At 52.1% G+C, this 18,551-nt stretch overlaps 1 protein-coding gene across 3 annotated transcripts in view; it reads left to right on the plus strand.

Annotated features, from left to right (window-relative positions):
• Window positions 1-18,551, plus strand: part of MGAT5B (alpha-1,6-mannosylglycoprotein 6-beta-N-acetylglucosaminyltransferase B) — an 82,901-nt gene that overhangs the window by 13,142 nt on the left and 51,208 nt on the right. For all 3 annotated transcript variants that reach the window (XM_033182322.1, XM_033182323.1, XM_033182321.1), the window contains one exon: window positions 956-1,103. In XM_033182322.1, the coding sequence (XP_033038213.1) occupies window positions 956-1,103 (148 nt within the window). The remainder of the gene's footprint in view (window positions 1-955; window positions 1,104-18,551) is intronic.

The raw sequence follows: 18,551 nt of genomic DNA on the forward strand, positions 1-18,551 counted from the left end.
GAATGATTAGAAAGGAAGCCGTGGAGGATTGCAGTCTGGCTGATGGGATCTTGGTCGAAATGCCTCATTTTCATTTAATTTTCTTCTTCACAAGGTCTCCCCTGCCCAGGCTGGGAGCAGAGGGAAGAGCAGGCGCCTCAGCCCCAGGGAACCTGCCCTTGTCAGTTATCTTTGAGAACCCAAAGACCAGCTGGAGATTCAGAACACATGCATTAGGGTTTCCTACAGGAGGATCCAGGGAAGAGGGATGGGGAAGAGATGGGGTTAGGGCCCAGAGGCTGGGCAGGAGAAGGAGGGCTGGGGAAGCAACAGGCCCTGGGCCCCTGAACACAGGCTCCCAACTTCCCTGCATGTCCGGATCTGTGAGGAGCAAGGAAAGTGCAGATTCCTGGGCCCCGGACCCTAGACAGTTGAATTGGCAAATCTAGACCAAGGCCCAGAAATCTGAATTTTAACAGCCTGGCTAGAAGATTCAGATGCTGCTGGGTGATTGGCCGCACTGCTAGGAACCCTGATCTAGAAGTCCTGCCTGGAGCTTGCTGTTTGGGGGCTCTGGGGCTTCTGTCCCAATGCTGGGCCTTCTCTGCCATCTCACAGATATGAGGGTTGTTGGGTCCCAGGACACCTCAAAGATTACATCTAAAGCTCCATTTTACAGTTGACAAAATTGAGGCCCAGAGGGCTTAGGAAATGATCCCAATGTCACATGGCTGGTGGGGAGAGGGCTGCCCAGGGCTCTCACTCCACCACGATGCTGTTCTCTGCACCGCAAAACAATGCAGCAAAGGGGTCAGGAGTGCCTGGGAAGATAGGGCTGAGGCTGGGGTCTGGTGTTGGTGCTGGGGGGTTTTGGGGCCAGCTTTGTCTGAGCTGCCCCAGCCTGGACACCAGGTGGCCTCAGGTGGCCTCCAGGCTGCTCGGGCCTCCCCTAACCATACCCATACTCTGCCCACAGTGATGGGGGGCCCCGAGTCCCGCGGCGTCCTGCGCAAGATGAGCGACCTGCTGGAGCTGATGGTGAAGCGCATGGACGCACTGGCCAGGCTGGAGAACGTCAGTGAGCTGCACCGGGCTGGCAGCGACCTGCACTTTCCCGCAGACAGGTGAGGGGATGCGGGAGGAGGCACGCGGAGCAGGGGAGCGGTGGCACCTGCCACTCTGCCTGGAATGCTGTCCATCATCTCCTTTTGTGAATCTGGAGAAGATTTTGACTATATGGTAATTCAGCCCAGAGCGCACTTCTACCACCCAAATTTAACAACTGTTAACATTTTGTCGCATTTGTGGCCTGTTTTCCTCTTTAAATAAAACATCACAGATGAAAACTGAAGGGCCTTTTAACGACTCCTCCCTAGAGACAAGTGCCTCTCTGAATTTGCTGTGAGTTTTTCCAGTCCATTCCAAGCACATTTGCACATATGTTTAATACACACACACATTATAAATGCATAGTGTGTGATTTTAACAAATTCCATGTAAGTGGCATCTCGCAGTACGTATTCCACTGCCTTTTTTTTTTTTTTTTTGAGATGGAGTCTCACTCTGTCACCCAGGCTGGAGAGTGCAATGGCATAGTCTCAGCCCACTGCAACCTCCGTCTCCCAGGTTCAAGCAGTTCTCCTGCCTCAGCCTCCCAAGTAGCTGGGACTACAGGTGCATGCCACCACACCTGACTAATTTTTGTGTTTTTAGTAGAGACAGGGTTTTACTATGTTGGCGAGGCTCGTCTCGAACTCCTAACCTCGTGATCCACCCACTTTGGCCTAGCAAAGTTGGGATTACATCTACTGCCTTTTAAATATTAAAAAAAAATTTTTTTTTGAGACAGTCTTACTCTGGGCTGGAGTTAAGTGACATGATCTTGGCTCACTGCAACCTCTGCCTCCCAGGTTCAAGTGATTCTCGTGACTCAGCCTCCTGAGTAGCTGGGATTACAGGAGTGCACCACCACACCAGTTAGTTTTTCTGTTCTTTTTAGTAGAGATGGGGTTTCACCATGTTGGCCAGGCTGGTCTCCAAACTCCTGACTTCGGGTGATCCACCCGTCTCAGCCTCCCAAAGTACTGAGATTACAGGCATGAGCCACCCAGCCTTTTTAAAAAATATTGTTTTTGTGATGATTTTGAACTCTGTGTTGAGGGCATGTTACTAATGTACCCCTGGCCATTTTTGCCAAGTAGAACTTTCTGGTTTATTTATTCTAAATATTCTCCTACTCCGGCCAGGATGTCTGAGAGCCCCAGAGTCTGTGCTGCTATCCTACATGCCCCAGCAGCATCTCCGGGGCACATGTGGTGTGACATCCAAATCATGTGTCCTAGGTATATGAGGCATCTCCTGGACCTCAGAGAACAGGAGTGCAGGAGGTCAGGCTGTCCCGACTGGCCGCTAGAAGGGGATGTGGAAGGAGGGACTTTGACCCCACCCTATTCCAGGGAGAAAAGCTCCACTTTCCCTCTTTTATATATTGGAGTTCTTTATGACATGGATTTGCTAAATGTATTCTAGCTGCTAAAAATTGAACTTGAAACACAGTTTTAGACAATTTGCAGAAAAGCTGTTTCTCAGCCAGCGTGTGTGATGGAAAAGCCAAAGCTTTAGGCATTTCTAAAGTACGGAGTTGGGTGAAACAGAAGGAAATGCTGACCCACAGGAGGGTTGGAGGGACGCCTGCCTGAGTCAGGCCTGAAACACAGTGCGCCTGTGTGGACTGGTGTGGGATCCTATGCCATGTAGCCTGCTGGTGCGGGGCTGTTGGCCGTAGGGCTCTCCTCTAACTGGCCTTGCCGATTGAGTGAGTGTCCTGGATGCCTGGTAGGCCAATCTGGTGTGAGCATCATTACCCTCATATTAGCTGACATTTACTCAAAGTGCACTAAGCACCTGGCATGGTTCTTACTGCATAAGTGCCGTGATCTTACCTATCTCACAAACCATCTTATAGTTTAATCTTTAAGATTTAATTAAATCTTTACTCTCACAGAGGAGGAAACTTTTTCTCCCAGAGGAAGAAACGGAGGCACAGAGAAGTTCAGTAATTCACCCAAAGTTGCACAGCTGTAAGAGGCTGGACCCGGCTTTGGGTTCAGGCCGACTGGCTCCACAGCCCACATTTCTAAGCACTGTGCGCTGTGCTCTTGATGATTCATTAAATATGTGGTTATGTGTGGTTTGGTTTTTGTCCCTTTCTAAGAGGTTTTATTTATTTATTTATTTTTTGAGATGGAGTCTTGCTCTGTTGCCCAGGCTGGAGACCAGCAGTGGCACGGTCTCGAGTCACTGCAGCCTCTGCCTCCTGGGTTCAAGCAATTCTTCTGCCTCAGCCTCCCAAGTAGCTGGGATTACAGGTGTGTGTGACACCATGCCCAGCTAATTTTTGTTTTTTGTTTTTTGTGTTTTGAGATGGAGTCTCACTCTGTTGCCCAGGCTGGAGTGCAGTGGCACGATCTTGGCTCACTGCAAACTCTGCCTCCCGGGTTCAAGCGATTCTCCTGCCTCAGCCTCCCGAGTAGCTGGGATTACAGGCACGTGACACCATGCCCAGCTGATTTTTGTATCTTTAGTAGAGACAGGTGTCACCATGTTGGCCAGGATGGTCTTGATCTCCTGACCTCGTGATCCACCTGCCTTGGCTTCCGAAAGTGCTGAGATTACAGTTGTGAGCCACTGCGCCCGGCCTAATTTTTGTATTTTTAGTAGAGATGGGATTTTGCCCTATTGCCTAGGTTGGTCTTGAACTCCTGAACTCAGGTGATCCACCCTCTCGGCCTCCCAAAGTTCTGGGATTATAGGTGTGAGCCACCGCGCCTGGCCTACTGGATTTATTTTTTAAAAAGATCATTCTGACTGCTGAGTGAAAACTCAATTAACAGGGTGGCAGGAGGGGAAGCAGCGAGGCTGTGGTAGAGATGAGGAGTGCTGGCAAAGGGATCTCAGCTTCCTTGGAAATCCCCCTGAGGCATGAGGCCATATTCTATTCCTCTCTGTGTGCACAGATCCTTCTTCTCTGACACTGTCTGTGTGCCCTCAGATCCAGCCCCTGCCCCCTGGCTCCATCTTTCTCCCTCGGATCCAGTCCTTTGCCCTTCTTTCATTCTTTCTGCTTTCCTGTCTGCCCCCAGCTGTGCCTCTGATGCAGCCTTTATCCGTAGGCCTGTTCGCCAGGTCAGGAGCAGGCCTTGTTGATCTCTGTTGAGGATACTGCTGCAGGCAGCAGAGCTGAGGGTCCAGTGGACCTGGACTCCAGATCTGCCTTCTTGGGCTGGAGGTGGTACTGCTGACACATCCAGTGGTTCTGTGATTTGTTCCAGTCCTGGCCTGTGCCTCCCTCCCCTGCCCTGCCCTTTGTCTCCTCCTGGGGAAGGAGGGAACTTGTCGGGGAAGGGGAAACACGTGCCACCTCCCAGCTTCCTCCTGGGAAATCACAACCATCCATGTGGGCAGACCCCATCACACCCACAGGCAGAGCCATCAATTTCAGGGACACTGTGGTTGCTGGTTTCAGGGAGAGAAATAGTGGGTGTGTCGAGGGCCTGTGAAAGCCACCTGCTCACACGCCCCTGTGCACAAACACTCCTGCCCCCTCCCCACCCTGAACCTGACTCCAGGTTAACCAACCTGCAGCTAGACCGGCAAGAGTCCTGCAGGAGTGCCTGCTGCTGCGTTTCCAGAAAACCCACAGGTGCCTGCACTTGGATTCCCCACTTAGAAATTTCCTGTGGCTTAGAAAAACACCTCCACTGTTTTTCCTCAGCCCTTTTGGAAGCTTCTGGGCTGCCGCCTTCCACTCATGGCTGGTGTGTCCTCAGGGAAAATAAATTTGTGATTTTAGCCTAGGAAAACATAATTAGGGAGGCAGATTTGCTGCAAATGGCATCGTATTATGTATCCTAAAGCCAAATAGTAATGATCTTTGAATTTTCCATAAGGCCATAAAACCACCGAAATTTGAGGCTGTCTGGATTGAGGAGGTCAGTCTGTATTTGTTGAATGCCTAGTGTGTGCGGAGTCTGGGCTGGAGATTTGAGAGCAAGTGGAGGGCACAAAAGAGATGGAATTCCACTGCATGCCCAGTGCCCAGCCTGGCCGGTGGCCGCTGGGAGTGGGGCAGACCTGGGCGGACTTGGGCTCTGCCAGCCTCAGGTTCTTCAAGTGTGTTAGAGATGATGCTGATGGGAGGCCTGGGCCTTGTGCTCGGTGCTCGGAAGAATAGCTTGTCTCCTTTCCTTTCCTTGTACTGTTAGAGTCTAGAGAAAGGGGTGACCCAGCCATGCTGTGGGAGGCTTAGAATCACCAAGTCCCCATAGCACAGGGGGAGTTTGGGATAGCCTTGAAGGAGGGACATTTTGACTGGGGAGACAGCCAGCGCTCTGGACAGAGGGAAGGAGCAGATGACCCTGCAGACCCAGACGTGGCTGAGCCCGAGGGAGGCAGACCAGGGAGGAGGGGCTACCTGGGAGCACTGTGGCTGGAGGACCTGGTGAGTGAGGGGCAGTGGTGGGCTTGAACCCTGAACTTTGATGGCTCTAAAAACCATCTTCAGGCCAGGTGTGGTGGCTCATGCCTGTAATCCCAGCACTTTGGGAGGCCGAGGTGGTCGGATCATCTGAGGTCGGAAGTTCAAGACCAGCCTGAACAACGTGGAGAAACCATGTCTCTACTAAAAATACAAACATTAGCCAGGCATGGTGGCACATGCCTGTAATCCCAGCTACTCAGGAGGCTGAAGCAGGAGAATCGCTTGAAGCCGAGAGGCAGAGGCTGCAGTGAGCCAAGATCGCACCATTGCACTCTAGCCTGGGTAACAGAGTGAGAGTCTGTCTCGCAAAACAAAAAAACCAAAAAAAAACAAAAAACAAAAAAAAACACCTTTGTCCTCTAGACTCCTCAGTTTGTATCTTAAGCTGGGGCTGTAGCCCTGGATGCCGCTGCTCTCAGAATAGGCACCTGCCGACCCACCTGGGTGTCCTGGGAATGCTCAGACTTGAGGTCTCCTGGTTGCACCCAGGACCCCCTTCTTCCTTAGCCCCCATCGCAGGCTCTATCAGCGCCATTATTGCCATGGCTTGGATGCCGACCTTACAGTCACTCCTGACTGTCCTCTCTCATACGCTCACCCTGTCCCTCAGCAAATTCTCCCACCTTCAGAATACACCTTAGAAGCCCACCTCTTCTCACCCCACCAACTGGCCCCAACCAGCTCTTCCCAACTCAGCAGCCACTGGGGTTTTTCTTTCCCTCCCTCCCTCCCTTACTTCCTTTCTTTCTTTTTCCTTTTCTTTCTTTTCTTTTTTTCTTTTTTTACAGAATCTTGCTCTGTTGCCCAGGCTGGAGTGCAGTGGCACGATCTAGACTCACTGCACCCTCCGCCTCCAGGGTTCAAGCAATTCTCCCGCCTCAGCCTCCCAAGTAGCTGGGATTACAGGTGTGCACCACCACGCCCGGCTAATTTTTTTGTATTTGTAGTAGAAATGGGATTTCGCCATATTGCTCAGGCTGGTCTTAAACTCCTGATCTCATGTGATCTGCCCACCTTGGCCTCCCAAAGTGCTGGGATTACAGGTGTTAGCCACCACGTCTGGCCCAGTGAGGTCTTTCTAAGTCATCAATAAGACCAGGTCCCTCCTCTACTCCCCGCTCCCTCATGGTCCCCAGCTCACCCAGGTCCTTCCAGTGGCCGCACCATGCCTGGCCCCATGTCCCTGTGGCTCCTCCTGCTGGTTCTGCCACTGTCCCTGGAACGCAGTGATCTCAGGCTTTGCTTCCCCGGGCAGGTGGTAATGACACCGCACACAGCCCAACCCCAGCTCTGTCCCATGTGTGCATGGGTGTATTTATGTATTTATTTTTAGTTTGGGAGAGAGGAGTCCCCTCTGTTCTCACTTGGGGAGGGGGCCCCCCCAGCCTCGGGGGTGGCTCTGGATGGAGCCAAGGAGGAGCTGAAGCAGAAGAGAGCAGTGCAAATGCAAGCCAGGCTGGATGCTGGGGTGGGGGCTCCATGTCCCGTGTGGTGTGTGTGAAAGAGACAGAGGTGGACACAGAGACACGGCGACAGAGAGGATCTGTCTCCCTGGCTCCGGCGCTCACGTTTCCAGCCGTGTGCACTCAGGTCTCCCGGTATGCGTGTCTGTAGGCACCTGTGTATGTGAGTCTCTGTGTTTTAAAAAGGAAAGTGATCAGTTTCATAATAAAATAACAGCCCCAGCAAGCACCCTAGCCAGCGGCCGGGAGATCAATACCCCCGTTAATTGAATGCAACTCTCATAAATCAGGAGAGGAAGTCAGAATTAAACCTCCTTCTGGAGGTGGCCTGGAGAGTAAGCAGACTGGACCAGAATCAGTGGTAACCTCGTGGGGCCAGGAAGAAGGGACTGAGTCTCAGGGGCCTCTTTGGGGGACCATCCTGAAGGGAGTTGAGGATTGGGGCCTGAGAGGAAGTAGTGACCTGCCACTGGCCACCTGCGGAGCCAGAGTTCTCCGCTGGCCCCAGCCTGTTGCCCTAGGCCTCAGATGGTGGAGGGAACAGAGCATCTGGGTCTGGCATGTGGCCTGCAGTGTTGGCTGCCTCTTTGGTCCCCTGGGGCAGTGCCTGGAGGCTGGCTGCACGAGGTCGGCCTTGGGAAGAAGGGTGGACAGTGATGGACAGTGACCAGAGGCCTCGCTTGGCATTCTTTCACTTTCCGAGTAAGAAACGATGGTTTTGGTGGAACGCCTGGGGCTTAGTGGGTGTGCAGAAAATATACTGAGACCCAGGTCTCCCATGCCAGGTGTATTGAGCTGTTTTGCAGAGGCAGTGAGGAGATGCAAGGCTGGTACAGGGCAGTGTCAGTCCTGGGAGCTTGCCGTCTGACCTTGGGAAAGCCACTCTATCTGTCAGACGACCTGGGACCTTGGGACCCAGGCAGGCTGTTGAGGTCACAGTGCCCATGGGAGGTGACTGAGCCCACGGGAGGTCACTGTGATGGGTTTGGGCCCACCAAGGGGCGGCTCCAGCAGGCAGGGAGGGGAGAGCTCTCAGGGAACACACCAGATAGCCTGGGAAGTCACCGTTCCCTGTCCCCATCCCCGCCCAGAGCTGTCTGCAAACCCCTCTGGTCTCAGAAACTGTCTCGGGCCACAGTGGGTACCTTCACTGGGATAGAGGCGTGTGGTTGGCAGGTCAGGGCACTCTTTCAGCCAGTGCCACCCAAGGGCAGCCCTCGACCCCCAGGGCATGTTCTGGATTCCAACGGACTTTGCTGCAGAGCTGGCTGAAGTAATAATTATTAATCATCATCATAATTAATGATGATAATTAATGACAATAGTAAATAATAATAACAGTCACCCTCTATTGGGCACTTCTGAACTTTGAATGTCACCAGCAGCTTGGTAAGGAGGATCCCGTCTAGGTCTGAGCCAGGCCTGTGCTGTTAGCACAGCCCCGCAGTGCCGAGAGCCGGACCAACCACACGACAGCCAAGTTCCCAGTGCAGTCCCTGCCGGGCTGGGAGGGAGGTGGGATCCTTCAGGCCGCAAGTATGTCCTGTTGGCCCTGAGGGCTTCCTGATCATGATGAATGTCTCCAGCTTTTCTGTCGAAGGCAGGGTGGGACCGGAGACCTTCCCTCCCCTCTTATTGGCCGTGATGTGGGTGCTCTCCTGGCCTGGCTTGGGGAATAATCTGTCACTACAGGATCGTGTGCCAAGGCGTGGGCCAGACTCACCACCACCAGGAACCCAGGCCCCACTGAGTCCTCGGTCTGAAGAGGGACAGTGAGTGGTGGATCTCAGGGTCACCCCCTCAGCAGGGGCGGTAGTCCTGTCCTCGGTCCTTCTGAGCCATTGAAACCTCGGGTGGGGCAATTTCAGGGTTGGGAGACTCACTGCTTTCTGACGTGGTCCATTCTGTTGTTGGGCAGATCTAACTGGGACTTCATCCAGAAGGGGGTGAGACCTAACTTTGACTGAATGTCCATTATGAGTAGTGATAATAATGATAGTAATAACACCACCAATAATCATTAAAACTAGGTATGAGCGCTAGGTATACCTAAGTATAGGTATACCTGTAACTACGTATAGGTGTCTTAGGAGTTCAGGCTGCAGTAGCAAAATTCCATGGCCTGGGGGGCTCATAGACAACAGACATTTCTTTCTTTCTTCCTTTTCTTGAGACAGGGTCTCCCTCTGTTGCCCAGGCTAGAGTGCAGTGGCACAATCACAGCTCCCTGCAGCCTCTGCCTCTCAGGCTCGAGCAATCCTGCCCTGGCCTCCTGAGTAGCTGAGACTACAGATTTATGCCACCATCCCTGGCTAATTTTTATATTTTTGTAGAGATAGGGTTTTGCCGTGTTGCTCAGGCTGGTCTTGAACTCCTGAGCTCAAGCAATTGGGCCACCTCAGCTTCCCAACGTACTTGGATTACAGGTGTGAGTCACCATGCCCGGCCTCAAGCATTCATTTCTCACAGTTTTGGAGGCTGGAGGTCTGAGACCAGGGTGCCAGCATGGTCAGCTTTGGGGGAGGGCCAAACTTTGGGGGATGGTCAACTTCTTGCTATATCTTCACACAGTGGGAAGAGGCTGAGAGAACTCTCTGGGACCTTTTTTTGGAGACCAAGTCTCCCACTGTCACCCAGGCTGGAGTGCAGTGGCACAGTCTTGGCTCACTGCAACCTCTGCCTTCCAGATTCAAGCAATTCTCCTGCCTGAGCCTCCTGAGTAGCTGGGCTTACAGGTGTACACCACCACACCCAGCTAATTTTTGTATTTTTGGTAGAGATGGGGTTTCACCATGTTGGACAGGCTGGTCTCAAACTCCTGACCTCAGGTGATCCACCTGCCTTGGCCTCCCAAAGTGCTGGGATTACAGCTGTGAGCCACTGTGCCCAGCCAGGGGCCTGTTATAAGGGCACTAATACCATTCATGAGGGCTCCACCCTCATGACCTAATCACCCCTCAAAAGCCCCACCTCCTAATACCATCACATTACGGGTTAGGATTCCTTCCTTCCTTCCTTCCTCCTTCCTTCCTTCCTTCCTTCCTTCCTTCCTCCTTCGTTCTTTCCCTCCTTCCCTTCCTCCCTCCCTCCCTCCCTTCCTTCCTTCCTTCCTTCCTTCCTCCTTCCTTCCTTCCTTCCTTCCTTCCTTCTTTCCTTTTCTGGAGACAGGGTCTCCCTCTGTCACCCAGGCTGGAGTGCAGTGGTAAATCTCAGCTCACTGCAACCTCCGCCTTCTGGGTTCAAGCAATGCTCCTGCCTCAGCCTCCAGAGTAGCTAGGATTACAGGCACCCGCCACCACCCCTAGCTAATTTTTTGTATTTTTAGTAGAATCAGTGTTTCACCATGTTTCCCAGGGTGGTCTCAAACTCCTGAGCTCAAGCAATCTGCTCACGTCAGCCTCCCAAAGTGCTGAGATTACAGGCGTGAGCCACTGCGCCTGGCCCTGGGGATTAGGATTTCAACATGGAAATTTTGTGGGGACACAGACATGGTTCATAGGAGCAGGCAAGGCAAGCGCCTTCTATTGCTTACTCCTTCGCACAGCTCTCCCAGGGCTGCCTCCTTTGACAGACAAGGGAGCCGAGGCTCAGAGAGGCTCGTGGGTCCAGGACATGCAGCACAGGGCCAGCCTGGTGGCCTGGCAGGCTCCAAAGTTCTCGGTGCTTCGAACACAGGTTGTTCCTCTTCTAAGCCCTCCGTGGCCCTAACAGGCCTTGAGGAGGGCAGGAGGCTTCCTGGAGTGTGTCCCCTGACCCCACTGAATAAGAAAAAGCCAGCACAGCAAGGCAGGTGTGGCATCAGGGCCAGGAGGTGGGAAGTCTCTTTTTGAGACAGGGTCTCGCTCTGTTGCCCAGCCTGGAGGGCAGTGGCTCAATCACGGCTCACTGAAGTCTCAACCTTCTGGGCTCAAGCAATCCTCCCACCTCAGCCTCCAGAGTAGCTGGGACCACAGGCATGCGCCACCACACCTGGCTAATTTCTGTATTTTTAGGGGAGATGGGGTTTCACCCTGTTGGCCAGGCTGGTCTCAAACACCTGACCTCAGGTGATCCACCTGCCCCAGCCTCCCAAAGTGCTGGGATTACAGGCGTGAGCCACCATGCTTGGCCAGGTAGGAAGTCTTTAGAAGGACGCTCCAGGACTGTGATGGGCCAGTGGCCTTTGCCCCCCAGTGAAGCCCCAAGTGCCAGTCAAGAAGGAAACTGGCAGACCCTGTGTGGTGAGGAGAAGGTGACCTTAGGCTAGTCCTAGGGCTCCAGATGCAGGGCACTGGCACAGAACATCTGGGGTCCCCAAGGCCACCCTGAGGTCCAGTGATTTGCTCGGAGGACTCAGAACTCAGCACAGCCATGATCCTCACAGTGACAGCTTATTCCTGTGAAAGGATATGGATGAAAATCAGCCAAGGGGAGCGGCGCACGGGCAGGGCAGAGCCCTGGAGATCCACATGGAGCACCGGTGTCCCTCTCCCAGTGAAGCTATGACCGCACTTGCTCTCCCAGCTACAATGTGGGATAACACGCATGGGTGTTGCCTGCCTTGGTGTCCAGTGATGTTATGGGGGCTCAGTCTCAGAGGCGTGACTGACCACTCCGGGGCTGATCTCAGTCTCTGGCCCTTCCAGAGGTCAAGCTGAGTCGGTGTGGCCCAAGGCCCCCACCATCAGTCACAGGGAAGCACAGACTGTCGGGGGTGGCCCAAGGCCCCAGGTAAACAGGGACACTCTTATCAGCGGGACACTCCAAGGACTGAGGGGTGAGCTCCCTGGAGCAGGTCCAGGGCAGGCCCTTCCTTTTTTTTTTTTTTGAGACGGAGTCTCGCTCTGTCGCCCAGGTTGGAGTGCAGTGGCGTGATCTCCACTCACTGCAAGCTCCGCCGCCTCCCGGGTTCATGCCATTCTCCTGCCTCAGCCTCCCTAGAAGCTGGGACTACAGGCACCTGCCAGCGCGCCCGGCTATTTTTTTTTTTGTATTTTTAGTAGAGACGGGGTTTCACTGTGTTCGCCAGGATGGTCTTGATCTCCTGACCTCATGATCCGCCCGCCTCAGCCTCCCAAAGTGCTGGGATTACAGGCGTGAGCCACCGCGCCCGGCTCAAGGGCAGGCCGGTCTTTCGGATGTGTGGGTGTGGACATGCTGGAGCTGCCCAGCTCACCTGTTACTAGCACGTACAGTATGGGCTCTTGGGTACCTGCGTGTTCTTCCCTCTTGCCCTTGAGTGGCTCAGTGATACCCTGTGATGCGCCCCAGGGTCACCCCACACAGACACACCCTAGATTGCTCTCCCCTCTGCCCCCTCTCCCTGATAACCTCCCTCAGGGAATCCTTGAGGCTGGGCCTGCGTTTAGTTCATCTGTGTTTGGTTCCTCTACGCCTAGAGCCCAGCACCGAGCAGGCACGTGGTAAATATGTGTGTATGTACGTGGATGATGGGACCTCCTCTGGGGACACCCCTCCTGAGCCCTCCAGCCTCCCCTCTCCCTGACTCTGACGGGCCAGGTCTTCACTGTTCATGTTCATGCTGCTCTGCCGGAAGCCACCGGTTCAAGCTCGCCTGGGTTAACAGACGTCCTCTCTTAAAATGCATGTAACGAAGGCAGAAAAGAAAAGAAAGGAAAATGGACTACAGGCAGGACCAAAGGGCTCAGGGGCATCTGTGTCAGCTGGAGAAGGACTGGATGCACTTGGTGGTGGGAGTAAGGCCCAGTGGATTGTCCTCTGCCCCCCTGCCGGGGTAGATAGAATTCAAGGTTCATACCCTGGTAATGGATTCTACAGGGGTTAGGGTGGTTGTTGCCTGGGAAACTCCTTCTGCCAGAGCAGCTTCGGCCTCGCCTCCTGCCGGGCCTTTTGCTCAGTTTTGGCCTCGATCCTGATGTCCTGCCCCCACCCTGTGCATGGACCCCTTCCAGGTGAAATGGTGCATTCCTGCCTGTCTCAGAGCCCCCCTGTTGGCAACACCTTCCCGGGGTGTAAGAGGTGGAAAATGGATTTTCTTCCGGCAACCCAGCGTGTCTCAGGGCAGCCTTTTCTGATTGATTGAAGACAGTGTTCCATTTGTGGCTCTAGGCTGCTTCCTTTGCTGAAGACCAAGGCCTGGAGGCCCCTCGTAAGCTTGTAGGCACTGCAGTTGTGTCCAGGCATTCATTAGGCCCACCTGGCTCCCTGTTCGCCACCAGGAACATTGTCTCCAGCTGTCCCTCTCCAGCCATGTTGCCTGTGTAGCAGCCTTCTGTGCTGGGCGGGGTGAGCTTTGGGGCTAGGCTGCCTGGTTGGACTGATTTTCTCATTTAATAACTGTGTGACCCTAAGCAAGTCACTCAGCCTTGCTGTGCCTTGGTTTCCTTCCTGATCTGTCCAATGGGGGCATTAAGAGGGACCAGGATGTTGTCATGGGCATTAAACGAGATCAGAGTATAGAAAGAGCTGGACAAGTGAGTGCTCAATACCGGTTGGCTGTGTAACTGTCATTATCGTTAGTGGAACGGTTTTCTCGTGTCCTCCTAAAAGTCTAAAAGAAGTCTTGCCTCCCTGGGCGGCCTTATGATGACCATAGAAAAGATTTTAGGCTGGGCAAGGTGGCTCATGCCTGTAATCCCAGCACTCTGGGAGGCCGAGGCAGGTGGATCATGAGGTCAGGAGTTCAAGACCAGCCTGGCCAAGAAGGTGAAACCCCATCTCTACTAAAAATACAAAAATTAGCTGGGCGTGGTGGTGGGCACCTGTAATCCCAGCTACCCAGGAGGCTGAGACAGAGAATTCCTTGAACCGGGGAGGTGGAGATTGCAGTCAGCTGATATTGTGACAGTGCACTCCAGCCTGGGCGACAGAGTGAGACTCTGTCTCAAAAAAAAAAAAAAAAAAGATTTTAATGGCATTGGTTTCCTAGGGCTGCTGTAACAAAGAAGCACAAACTGATTGTATTAAACCACCTGTCCCTAACCCCCTGGCATAGACTGGTACTGCTCCATGGCCTGTTAGGAACCTGGCTGCACAGCAGGAAGTGGGCAGCAGGCAAGCAAATGAGGCTTCATCCATATTTACAGCCGCTCCTCATCGCTCCCATTACCGCTTGAGCTCCGCCTCCTGTCAGATCAGCAGTGGGATTAGATTCTCATAGGCTTGAAAACCCTATTGTGAACCACATATGTGAGGGATCTGGGTTGCCTGCTTCTGATGAAAATCTAATACCTGATGATCTGTCATAGTCTCCCATCACCCCCAAATGGGACCATCTAGTTGCAGGAAAACAAGCTCAGGACTCCCACTGATTCTACATGGTGGTGAGTTGTATAATTATTTCATAATAATAGAAATAAAATGCACAGTCAATGTAATGCACTTGAATCATCCTGAAACCACCCCCACTGCCCCTCTCCCTGGGTCTATGGAAAAATGGTCTTCCAAGAAACTGGTCCTGGGTACTAAAAATGTTGGGGACCACTGGATTAAACAATAGAAATTGATTGTCTCACTGTTCTGGAGGCCAGAAGTCTGAGATCAAGGCGTCAGCAGGCAGTGCTAGGGAAGGATCTGTTCCAGGCCCTGCTCCTGGCTTCTGGTTGTTCCTTGACTGATGGGAGCACAATTCGAGTCTTCACATGGTGTTCTCTCTGTATGTGAGTTTCAGACCAAATTTCCCCTTTTGATAAAAACACCAGTCATATTGGTCACTCCAATATGACCTCCTATAATCACACATTACATCTGCAGTGACCCTGTTTTCAAGTAAAGTCACATTCTTACCTATTGGGGGATAGGGCTGCAACATATGAATTTGAAGGGGGGAACGTCATTTAACCCATGGCAAAAATTATATTTTATAATATATGAAAATCACGTATTAAAATGTTTTCCTTGATCTACAAGGGTTTTTTTGCCCCCCAATTTTTAAAGAAATTCAAACATTTCGAGGGTCCCTAAAATCATCACGGGCTCTGGCCTGCACCTCCTGGCCCTGGTGGAGAAGTCAGTGCTTGTACTGCCTACCCCACGGTGGCAACACCAAGGCCCTGGGTTCCCCACACGGTGACAACACCAAGGCCCTGGGTTCCCCAGACCACATTGGCTGAAGGCCATTGGCCACCGTCCCCCAAGTCCAGCCCCTCTTTTTCTTTTCCAACCAGGCATTTCCCAGGCCATAGATCTGTTGCAGTTTGACATCTACTTTTGTTGTCACTTTTAGAAAAACCTCTCAGGGAGAGAAGCCTCGTCGTATATGATTTGAAAATAGAAAGGGCTGTGCAAATGCTAAGTCCAGTGTAATAATAGTGATGCCAAGTAATTCTGTTTTGAACAAGTTGAACTTGTTAAATCAGACAGATGCCATCTGCACTATTTAAAGCCTGTGCTGGCGATAGGTTTTACGCAGACATGCTTGTCGTAGGAAAATTGCTGAATCTCCCAGAAAGTAAAGTGCTTTGCTTTGTATTTGGGCGTATGATGCTTCCTCTCAGGAATGGGATGACTGCTGTCCCTGGGGAGCAAAAGCATATCAAGCATGTATTGAGCATCTCCTGTATGCTGAGTACTTTACATTTGGCCTCACAGCTAATCCTCACAATAACTCTGTTACTCAGATTTCACAGGAGTTAAAGCCTGAGTTCAGAGAGGTTAGGTAACTTGCCTAAGGCCACACAAATGTGAAATGCAGCGAGGATTTGAACCCAGGACCTCTGACTTCCCGGGTTTCACTCTTTCCAATACATCTCTGGATAATGTGGAGAGTCACTGACCCAGGGCTTGAAACTCAAGGGCATCCCTTGATTTCTTTCTTTCCTATGAGAGCGGCAGGTGAATTAAAGCTTGGCCTTCAGCAGTAGGGACATGGTTGGCAGAAAGAACTTCCTGAGAGCAGGAACATCCAGGAGAACCTAGGCTCTCTCGCTCTCTTTTTTTTTTTAAACAAAGTCTTGTTCTGTCACCCAGACTGGTGTGCAGTGGTGCGATCACAGCTCACTGCAGCCTTGACTTCATGGGCTCAAACGATCCTCTTGCCTCAATCTGAGTACCTGGGACCACAGGCGCACACCACCATGCCCAGCTAATTTTGAAAATTATTTATAGAGATAATGTATCACTCGGTTGCTCAGGCTGGTCTCGAACTCCTGGGTTCAAGTGATCCTCCTGCCTTGCCCTCCCAAAGTGCTGGGACTACAGGCGTGAGCCTCTGGGCCTGGGCCTGGACTCTCTTTTGTGATGGATTAAAAACCATTTCCCCTCAATTCTGCAGATGGTGATTATCGTAGTTTCCTAGGGTTGCCATAAAAAATGACCACAAACCAGATGCCTGAAACTAACAGAAATTTACTCTTTCCCAGTTCTGGAGACAGAAGTCTGAAATTAGGGTGTCTGCAGGGCTGTATTCCTTCCAAAGCTCAAGGGGAGACCCCTCCCTGCCCCTTCCTGGATGCTCCTGGTGGACGCTGGCAGTGCCTGGCCTTCTTTGTCCAGCAGATGCATCACTCCACTCTCTGCCTCCTTCGTCACATGGCCTTCTCCCTTGGGTGTCTGCACGTGGCCTTCTTAGAAGGACCCCAGTCATTGGACTTAGGGCCAGCCTGATCCGATATGACCTCACCTGAACTAATTACATCTGCAAAGACCCTATTCCCAAGTAAGGCCTCTTGCTTGCTTGCTTTCTTTCGTTTATTAAAAAATAAGTTTATTGGCCCGGCATGGTGGCTCACACCTGTAATCCCAGCACTTTGGGAGGCCGAGGTGGGCGGATCACGAGGTCAGGAGTTCGAGACCAGCCTGGCCAACATGGTGAAACCTCGTCTCTATTAAAAATACAAAAATTAGCCAGGCGTGGTGGCACATGCCTGTAATCCCAGCTACTTGGGAGGCTGAGGCAGGAGAATCGCTTGAACCCAGGAAGCAGAGGTTGCAGTGAGCCGGGATTGTGCCATTGCACTCCAGCCTGGGCAAAGAGAGTGAAACCCTGTCTCAAAAAAAAATTTTATTGAGGTGTATTTTTCATAAAGTACACTAATATTAAAGGTAGAACTTGATGGAGTTTCACATATAGACAGATTCACCTACCGAGACTAGGTTACATAGAATATTTCTAGTACACAATATTTCCTGTGTTCCTTCAGCGGAAGTCATTCTTAGTCCCTAAACCTAACTTCTACGCTGGCTTCTATCAGCATTACTTTTGCCTGTTCTTGAACATCATATAAATGGAGTCACAGAGTACATTATCTTTTTTTTTTTTTTTGAGACAGAGTCTTGCTCTGTCACCAGGCTGGAGTGCAGTGACACAATCTCGGCTCACTGCAACCTCCGCTTCCTGGGTTCAAGTGATTCTCCTGCCTCAGCCTCTTGAGTAGCTGGGATTACAGGGACACGCCATCACACCCGGCTAATTTTTTGTTTTCGTATTTTTAGTAGAGACGGGGTTTCACCATGTTGGCCCGCTGGTCTCAAACTCCTGACCTCAGGTGATCCACCCACCTCAGCCTCCCAAAGTGCTGGGATTACAGGCGTGAGCCACGTGCCCAGCCCATAATCTTTTTTATTTGGCTTATCATGCTCAACATTGTGACTCAGATTCGTCTGTGTCATTGCACATAGCAGTAACTTCATTAATAAAAATTTTTTTTATGTCCATAGGTTATTGGGGAACAGGTAGTATTTGGTTACATGAGTAAGTTCTTTAGTGGTGATTTGCGGGATTTTGGTGCACCCATCACCTGAGCAGTATACACTGCACATTACGTGTTGTCTTTTTTATTTTTTTATTTTTTTTTATATTTATATTTTTATTTTTTTGAGACGGAGTCTGGCTCTGTCGCCCAGGCTGGAGCGCGGTGGCCGGATCTCAGCTCACTGCAAGCTCTGCCTCCCGGGTTTACACCATTCTCCTGCCTCAGCCTCCCGAGTAGCTGGGACTACAGGCGCCCGCTACCTCGCCTGGCTAGTTTTTTGTATTTTTTAGTAGAGACGGGGTTTCTCCATGTTAGCCAGGAGGGTCTCGATCTCCTGACCTCGTGATCCACCCGTCTCGGCCTCCCAAAGTGCTGGGATTACAGGCTTGAGCCACCGCGCCCGGCCACGTGTTGTCTTTTATCCCTCACATAAGGCCGCATTCTGAAGTCCCAGCTGGACATGAATTTTGGAGACACTCTTCAGCCTACAGTGATGGAGCCCCGAGCACGTGGCCCACACTGGGTGGCGCCCGGCTCCACACAGGAAAATTGAGTCCCTGTCCTCAAGGACTCAGGACTCCGTTCGGGGTTTCAGGCTGGCCACTCACAACCACACCCGCAGTGGGGCAGGAGATTCAGAAAGTGATCTGGCTCTTGTAGCACAGATGGAGAAGGAGAGGTGTCTCCAGGAGGGGCTGAAATGGGTTGAGGTCCATTCCAAAGTCTCTAGTTGACCTGGCAGGAGCCCCGGCTTGTCTTGACATAGGTTGTTTTTGCCCTGGGGTCTCTGGTTAGAAGGTAGGACAGGCACCCAGTTTTTCTCCACCTTGCGTGCCTCCTGTCATGATGGGAGCCCTAGAGCCCGGCCTTAGCTGCCCTTGCTGGTCTCCAACCCTGACCCTGCAACAGTGGAGGTTT

This window comes from Trachypithecus francoisi, unplaced genomic scaffold (genome assembly GCF_009764315.1).
Source record: "Trachypithecus francoisi isolate TF-2019V2 unplaced genomic scaffold, Tfra_2.0 Lachesis_group20, whole genome shotgun sequence".
Classification (NCBI taxonomy): domain Eukaryota; kingdom Metazoa; phylum Chordata; class Mammalia; order Primates; family Cercopithecidae; genus Trachypithecus; species Trachypithecus francoisi.